Source organism: Musa acuminata, chromosome BXJ2-7, assembly GCF_036884655.1.
Source record: "Musa acuminata AAA Group cultivar baxijiao chromosome BXJ2-7, Cavendish_Baxijiao_AAA, whole genome shotgun sequence".
In the NCBI taxonomy this organism is placed as follows: Eukaryota; Viridiplantae; Streptophyta; class Magnoliopsida; order Zingiberales; family Musaceae; genus Musa; species Musa acuminata.
The window spans coordinates 381,465-390,306 of NC_088344.1; the positions used below are offsets into that span (position 1 = coordinate 381,465).

General features: G+C 41.8%; 1 protein-coding gene across 1 annotated transcript; it reads right to left on the reverse strand.

Annotated features, from left to right (window-relative positions):
• Positions 1-2,858: 2,858 nt before the first annotated feature.
• LOC103991011 (probable UDP-arabinopyranose mutase 1) lies at positions 2,859-4,305 on the reverse strand. Its single transcript, XM_009410359.2, has 4 exons — positions 4,006-4,305; positions 3,681-3,931; positions 3,428-3,596; positions 2,859-3,173 (listed from the first exon to the last, which is right to left on the reverse strand). Exons 1-4 carry the CDS (start codon positions 4,303-4,305, stop codon positions 2,859-2,861), a joined length of 1,035 nt encoding a protein of 344 aa, XP_009408634.1.
• Positions 4,306-8,842: the final 4,537 nt, after the last annotated feature.

Sequence of the window (8,842 nt, forward strand, 5' to 3'; positions counted from 1 at the left end):
CCACTTAATTTTCTATAAAGGACGAGATGGATGGAGGAGACCTACAAAATGATGAATGTGAACAAAACACATGCATACCAAACACACGGGAATCTTCTTCTTGTGGTTATGACTCTCTCGGGTGTCGCCATTCTCTCATCGGGAGATGACTCAGACCACAACCTCAACCTAAACATAGCTCCCATCAAAAAATATAATGAGAAAAAAAATCAACTAAAACGATATTAACATGTTATGAGGAGATGACTGGGGTTAGTAGCTATAAATTATAAATGTAATTTTGGTTTAATTAGAGATATTATCTCTTACGGAGCTCAATAAGAGAAAAATAGATCTCTTAAATAGTTTTGCTATCTTAGATTTTGATTGTCTGTGCTTTTCATATTCTTGTTTTGTTGAAAACCAACCCTATGTCGAAGAAATAGAGGTTTAGTAGATGATCATGCAAAATTATTACTATAAACAATGCTCGAACTGACATTACCAGTTTAACTATTTTGTAAGAAATTATTAGATGAGGTGAATTGATTTGTCAAAGGAGGGAGGAGAGAGACCAGATAGGAAAATCAAAGACAACTTTGTTATTAGAAACAATGAAGGTAGATTTAAATACTGTTCATTTCATTAAAAAAAATCAATCAATCAAAGGTATTGCCTTCTAAATAGACCGGTAACAATAAAAAAAGGACAACAAATCCCAATATTTAGAATATTATAAAATGTTATTGTTGTGGTCCTAAGCACCAATGGACAATTCATACTTGTCTTTAGTGGTAAAGGACAATAATTCATACCTCCAGATTAAAGCAAGTGAAATTTTGAATATTTCTTGCCAATAAAAAGAAAGATAAATTCATTCTCAAATCCATTTAATTCAAGAATAAAGACGTAGAGAAGAAGAAGAAAGAGAGCACTTTAATATTGTTGGATTGGTGGATAGGTCTGACCATGAAATATCTTAGCGATGGAGGGACGTGTGCATGAAGATATATTCTAAACATTATTCATGAAGGTAAGTTTGTGTGAGTAGCAACCTAAAAGCAAAGTTGTGCAGCTAGATTTTGATTAAAATGAGATGAAACAAATTCGATGCATAATCTTGTCTCTCATCATAAGAAAGAGAATTAAACGTTTTAGAGCTCAAAGTTCTTTTATTACATAATCCAAAATGCTTAAACCTAAGTTAATAATAATAATAATAATAATAATTGATTCCTTTGATCTTATATATAAATTCAGCTCTAAACTCGAGTGCCAAAATTTACACACACTTACGACCTTAGTTAATAACAGTTGATCCATATGGCCAGGCGGATGGTAAGTAAACAAATGGAAAGTTTTAAGTGCCTTGTGATTTTTTAGTGTTGCTTCGTAGGATAATATTGAAAACTGCAACATGTTAGCAGAAACAGAACCCACAACAATTTTTATTTGTGGATAAGTATATTCCCAAATATTGATTTCTAAACCTTGCATGTGGGTGAAGGAAACCCAAGGCTCAGTCAGTACCCTAAGAGTTAGTGTTGCTGCTTAGGATAATATAGAAAACTGCAACATGTTAGCAAAAAACCTGCAACATCTTCTTCTTTGGAGTGTACCTGCAACATTATTGTATCGGAGGTGTGTGAATCATTGGACTAACTTGGCCACACCAAACAAGACACATTTACATGTCAGATTCTCGTGACCCCACCCCCCAACAGTGGGAAGTAGGACTTTTGCACTGCATGACCAACTAATTGTGTCTGTGATAATTGGGAGCGATGCAGAAAGAGCTCAACGATGCTCTGCTGACCGCTGGAGGCCGCCCTATTCCAAGTTGGCACTCGACACTTGTCACCCCTTTAATCATTCAGGCCCTCTTGAGATGCGTGCTAGAAGTTCATTGCATCTTTCAAATCCGTGCTATGGCACGCATGCAGATGGAGGGCTTCTGGCCTTCTCCAGCAATGTTAGTGGAGTTGGCGGGCGTCGATGAAGTTATCGAAGACAGGAGCCGGGGAGTACTGAATCCATGGGAAGGTAGGTGGCTTACCTTTCATTCATCTTGGACCCTTTCGATCTCATCTTGCATCATGGCCTCAAGGTTTGTGAACCATTGGATAAAGAAGGTCTAATGGTTGAGAACTTAAATGACAGTTCCAGCTTCGGGTGTTTTCCTTTTTTCTACTTTTGATAAGACAAAAAGACAGTGAATATTAAGATAAGTTCATGATGAGTCAGGATCAAGTCGTAGGATAGGAGGATGACTTGGAAAGCCACATGTCAACTTCAAGAAAGAAACAAAAAAAAAAAAAAAAAAAAAGACTCTTCTCCCTACAATATGCAGACACCATGGTCGATGGAGCAAGTTGATAATGTCATGGTTCTGTCTGAGATTGGATAACTTAGATAAGACACCAATATGCTCATGCAAAAAGTACTGATGCCATGCACGTTGTGCGGTCGTCGTGAGTTGATTCCCCCCGACAGACAATCCATCCTGTCGGTTCAGGACGAAACAACTCCCTCGTTAGATCCCTCGGAGGACCGAGAAGATCATCGGTCATTTCTTTCTATCACCCATCAGCATGCGTGCAGCTTCAGACGCCACACAACGATGCACGTCTTGACTCGAAACGGTTCCTTTTGATCAGTAAAATAGTTTAGCAGATGGGTCTTCACGATGATGGAAGAACACAGACACCATGCCCAGGATCAACAAATGCAGGACACAAAACCAGGGTGCCACGAAGACGATGAACTCATTATTATTATTATTATTATTGTAAAGATTAAGGTAATGAGATTCAAGAAAACAAATGGTAGATATAATTGCGGACATCGATCGGTTTGTCCTTGGCGGGGCCATTGGGCACTTAGGCAGCTGGTTTCGGGGGGTTGAACTCGTCCCAAGCCTCGATCCATGTGACCATCGCGTCTGCAAGCCTGATGAAGTAAGGGTCGATGCTGGCGAGGTTTTCCTTCACGAGCTTGGCCAGTTCAAGGTAGCACTGCTGTGCCGTGGTGCACTCCTTGGGAAGGACCACCGACTGGAAGAAGGGAATGAGCTCCTCTTGCCAGAAGAGGCCGTTGAACTCCTTTTTCAGGTTCACGAATGGGTCGCTGGCCTTGCTGTGCCAGATGTAGGGCAGTCCCGTCTTGACCCCCAATCCCAAGTGATCGCACACTACCTGCACGTCAAAGTCGGTGCAAGTCATTCCACTTAGACGGGACCGATCGATGTGATCGGAATAACAAAACATCAAACGAGTCGAATTTATCTCTGGATAAATAGAGATTCATCTAATGCTTTTAATATTTTTTTAATTCAAAAATCTTTGTTATATGTAAACTTATTGTTTAAACAAAAATTAAAGATTGATCATATATACATATATATATATATATATATATATATATATATATATTGAATAGAAATGCCGACCTTGCTCAACCATCCAGCCAACATGTCGTCGTAACGCTTGAAGGGCTGGCCGTCACCCAAAAGTCCAAAGTACATCGCAGCGCCGATGAGTTCACGGTCGAACGCCAGGTTCATCCCGCACATGGGGTACAACGTCCCCTTGGGAATCGTGATCACCGCATCCACGTACCTGACATGAAAAGCCAGAGGATTTAGCCACTCCGGTACTCCTCCTCTGAGACCGTCCCCGCCCCCGCCCGGCGAGCGAGTTTACCTGGTGCTCCTCTCACGAGGCTTGACGAGCTGCGTGGGAGCGTCGTAGTCGGGAATGTTGAGCCACAGGCCATGCGAAACCGCCGTCGGAACACCACTGCGCATGCTGAAAGGGTACCCACGAACGAAGTCTGCTCCTTCGCGGTAGGGGTCGTATAGGGTGTTGAAGAAGAAGGGAGTGGATGGGGTGATGAGATTCTGGATGTGCTGTTCCACCGCGTCGATCTCCTTCCCGGAGGGATCCTTAGCAACCTGTTCGAGAACATCCAAGACTCCTGCTTAGAACCATTGCGACCCCACGAGAGGGTGGGGGAGAAGGGGCTCACGAAGCAGTCGTCGTCGATGGTGTAGATGTACTTCTTCTTGGAGATCAAGAAGCCGAAGCAGCGGCAGGCGGACTCCTTGTAGGAGATGCAGGAGGCCTTGGGGCCGAGGATGCGGTTGATGTCGTCCCGGTTGTAGAGATCGTAGTCGAACCCCTCCGGCACCTTGATCGTCTTGCTCGGGTCCCCGTCCTGCACGATGATGAGGTGGTACGGCTGGAAGAAGGGCCGCCATGACTCCAGGAAATCCAAGGTCCGTATCGTCGGGATCACGATGTCCACCTCATCCTTCATCAATGCCATTTCTCCCACTCTTCTTCCCTCGCCACCGCCATCCGTTGTCTATAAATAGACAGACTTTGTAATTTAGTCATGCAGATTTGAATACCGCCCCCCCAAACAACAACTCTCGATTCAGGAGGAAGTTGATTTCAGGAAGACTTTTGATTGTGGAGTACGTGAGATATTCTATCATCCCCCTTTCGGATTCCTCGACGTTCCCAACTTCCAATTTAACATACATACATACATCAGGTAGTAGGAACCCAAGGGAACAAATCTTTTACCTCATCTTCTGAATCGATGCATGAGGCGACGGGTGTTTTCGGATCACATCCACTCAGGAGGCTGAACCTAAATCCAATATACAAACACAGGATCCAAATATGGATTTGCATTCCACAATTATGACATGCGGATCGGATCCCATAACCCCAAATGTCTAGATTACCATATGAATGGAAATGATTTGACGCAAACGTGTCCAAACGCCTTGAGTCAAAGGAATTCAAAATAATCACATAAATCTCTTAATTTTCCAATAAATTCTGAGTTCGGTGTTGCCATATTTATAAGATATATTGTTTACCATCAGAAATCCCAGTGAGTTCAGAATCCAATATATTCTTAAAATTTTAATTTGAATTTTTCTTGACCGAGTTTCTATCTAGACAAAAGAAATAAAATGCTTTGCATGCGACGTATTCACGAAATAATATATTAATAAATTAAAATTTAGATGATATAAAATATTTTGACAATCAATCCTCGTCTGTCAATTGAACACCACAAGGGTGATGACATGAATAAAAGGGCCAAGTCATCCCCTCCCACTAGGCGATGATGTGGGGGAGGTTATGATCTATTGGCTCCCATGGACAATAGTCCATGAGAGGTTATTCGGACCGATCCTATCCTATGGACTGCAATTCATGAGAGATCATTCGGGCCTATCCCCCATTTGTCGGCCTCCGTAGACAACAGTTCACAGGAGATCGTTTAGGCTTGTCGTCCCCATGGATAAAACATCAAAGGGTAGGGCATTGATGCTATTACCGATGATTCCCTCAACTGGTCAAGTATAAAAGCTGACCCCCGATGTTAGTCTAAGGGTCAGACCTCTTTTCTAAAACCTCTCATACTCTTGACAATCTCCAAAAACTAACTTGAACGTTAGAGTGATCGAGTCGGGAAACTCCCCCCGACGTTGACCTTCTTATGGAAACCCACTAAAGAGATTGAACACCAGCTCGACCAGATCTCAAAACCACCTCGGGTAGGGCGGGATTACATGAAGACCACCTCACCCGTATTAAGGCTCTCACGAGGGTTCCTCCTCTATATTTTCGAGTCCAAACCGAATCGGACTAACTCAATCATCGATGGTAAATCCTCTCAACACCACCAGGTATCTCAATGAATTACAGTGATACTTTTATTTCTTATTTTATTAATGGTCATCGGGATACTATAGCTTTAGCACAAATCTTAGACCAAGTGAACTGTAATTAGGTAATCAGGATTGATCTCCCATTATACTACTCCTTGTGATGACGATAGACTTGTATGGACAACCGACCTCAAGGGGCAATCATCAACTAACACAGCCCATAGGTTTTTGTTGAGCTCTGAATCCAACAGCAGAAGTCATGGACTAACCTCTGGTGACTTCCATTGATTCCCAGGGTGTATGTATTCTGTTGGAATCTCCTTCCTAGGAAACCATCTTATACGGAGAGACTTGCAAGATTTAGCATTTGTAAAACCCATGTCTGCTACCTGTGTGGAGAGTTCTCGGATGAGTTAGACCCTTTTTTTTTTATTGTTTTTTGGCTATCCTTTTGCTATCAGAATTTGAGAGTGCATTGAGAGGAAGCTTGATGTCACATTTCATAATAAAGCTGAGTAGCATTTAGGGGCTTGGCTGGGTGTTCCTTCCTGATGTCAATTGTCTAAGAGTTGAAATGCTTGCGATCAAAGATGGACCGAAACTCAACTTTACGAGAGGGGATCCATAACATTATCGTTGATTCTTATGTTGAGATCTGTAGTGTAACTTTATGTCGTGGAAGTGGAGTATGTATGATTTGGTCCAGAGCGGATATGTGAGATCGTCAAAGGTGGCTTCCTGGCCGGAGCGAGTTGGTACCTGATCGGGTCGGTCCGAGGGAGATCAGTTCGATCCGTGGGAGGTTGGGTCGGGGTACATTTTGCAACGTACTTTCCTTCTGCATCGAGCTCCAGGCTCTTGCAGACAAGTCGAGGTTAGGAGTAGATTTCCTGACTCGATTCATTCGAAGCTGAAGTCGGTAGGGAGAAGTGATGACGATATTGGGTGTTCAAAGTTCGACCCCTAGCACTGGCCCAGAGGTTGGCTTTTATACCCGCAATCGGAGGTCGTCGTACGCGTTGGTTAATGGCTACCGACGTCTCAAGCGATCGGCCCATACGCCCAACGTAGGCGATGACCGACTTGCCCGATCTTATGTCGTGTGGCGTCGCTTCACGCTTCCCGAGCTACTCTGTACCGTTCAATGTCGTCTTATACAGCCTCAAGTGGTGTGGGCTAGTCGATATGCGATGCAGATGCAGGTGACTATCTCATACGGGTTTGAGGTGTTGCATCAATGCGGTGCATCACGTCAGCACCGAAGCACCATGTTGGCTCCGACATGGAATCCTATATTTGTAGGAGAGGGATAAAAGAGATCAATTGTCCTCCTCTTTAGTAGTGATCCATACGGCAGATAGCGTTGACACTCCTTAAATCATAATATGATCTTCCTCTTCAATCATACTGTAAAGGCTACACCATATCCAAGAAGGGGTCAACCCTTCTAGCTGTCCACATAGTCTAAACTGGGGCTGTCAATTAAGAGAAAGAGAGAGAGAGAGAGGAGAGGAAGGAGAATAAGAGGGGCGGCCAAGAGGAGACTAGCCTATGCCATCTTTTGGCCCCTCCTATTTATAGAGTTTCTTATCATTTAACCACAATAGATCTTACCATATTGGGTATTGGATCTCTATCCAATTACCTAAGTCTCTTAGATTAGTAAATCTCCATCCAATAATTTTTATTTATTATTATTGGGTCTAATCTAAAAGATTTAGTAATTCATTAACTAACTGGATATCTTGTTGAATCATAAATTTTGACGATGAAATCAATTGACAATGTTATGAACCAATGAGTATTTAAGAAAAGTGATACAAGACTAACTTCGATCATGGAAAGACAAATCAACTGAAGTAGGAGAATCATATGTTAGGCCGGAGTGGATCAAGTCAAAGATCGGGCATCGAGCTGGAAGTATCGGGAATTGTGCTAAGGTCAGATGTTGCAGGACATGTCGACGAATAAGGTAATACGCCAAAGGAAATCACAATACGTCGAGAGTTTGAATGAAGTATTGGATGAATTAATGATATATTGGATAATATATGATTCATGTTTATAATCATTTGCGTGTTAATCGAAGTAGTTTAGAAGTCTAATTGAATTAGTTTTGAGTGTAACCATGCTAATTTAATTAAAGGCTCGTTAGAATTGAATCAGGGCTGAATTGAGCCTATTAGAAGGCCAATTCAGTAACATGAAGTTGGGTCAAGCGATGGTACCACCCAGACTAACGATAGTACTGCCAAGGTAGACAGTGGTACCGCCAATGCTTAGTGTGGTTGGTAGTGGTACTGTCCAATACTAGCAATAGTACCGTCAGTACCCAAAAACCCGGGGATGAGAATTTTTTGCTCTATTTTTAAAATCATTTGAGGTTTATAAATATCTCACTCGTTGTTGCTTGAGATAGTAAGAAAAGAGCATAAAAAAACTTATGATTCTAAGTGTGTAAAGTATTAAGTTTTTTCCTCCTTTGACTTTTAAGTCATTCAAAGGGAGGTACGAGAATTACTTGTAAAAGAGAGTTAAAAATGTTCTCTCCTATGCCTAGAAAAATGAGAAAAGAGTCGTAACGATATTCATCCATTGAAAAAAAAAAATTGTTAGTGAAAATCGATGGCCTCGACGAAAGAGGAATTTAACGTAGGTCGGGAACTTTATAAATCCTGTGTGCATTTCATTTTATGCTCATTCATTTTATTATTTAATTTAATTACTTATTACACTTACTCATATGCTATTGCTTACCGTCAGCACCTCTGGGCGACCTCTCTAGCCCGACCTCGGGGCACCTCGGGGAATTGGATTGCAAATTGGTTAACTATACAAATGGCATGCTGACTTGCATTTTAGTTGTTAGAAACGAATTCATTTAGATCTTTTTTGAAACAAATAATCTATATTTGAAACACATAGCATGCAGAACATATGCAAAATCTTTGATTTGCCAGCGGTCTAAAGCATTATCAGCTCAAACTGTTGACTTAATTAGATTTTATAACATTTTGTTTTTGTTCGATAATACTATTGAGGCTAACCATCGTGTAGTTATCACGTGTCTTGCACGTGATCTAACTCCTCTTCTTGTCGCGTGTACTGCACGTGAGTTGGGGTGTCGTATAATGATTTCATCGCACTTCACGTGACCTCCCTCTCGATCGA

Excerpts from the sequence above, each read along its gene's own strand:
- LOC103991011 (XM_009410359.2), bottom strand. The coding sequence starts at position 4,305 with ATGGCATTGATGAAGGATGAGGTGGACATCGTGATCCCGACGATACGG. Across the intron at positions 3,932-4,005 it reads CCATCGACGACGACTGCTTC|GTTGCTAAGGATCCCTCCGG; the intron begins GTGAGCCCCTTC and ends GTTCTCGAACAG. Across the intron at positions 3,174-3,427 it reads TGGCTGGATGGTTGAGCAAG|GTAGTGTGCGATCACTTGGG; the intron begins GTCGGCATTTCT and ends TTTGACGTGCAG.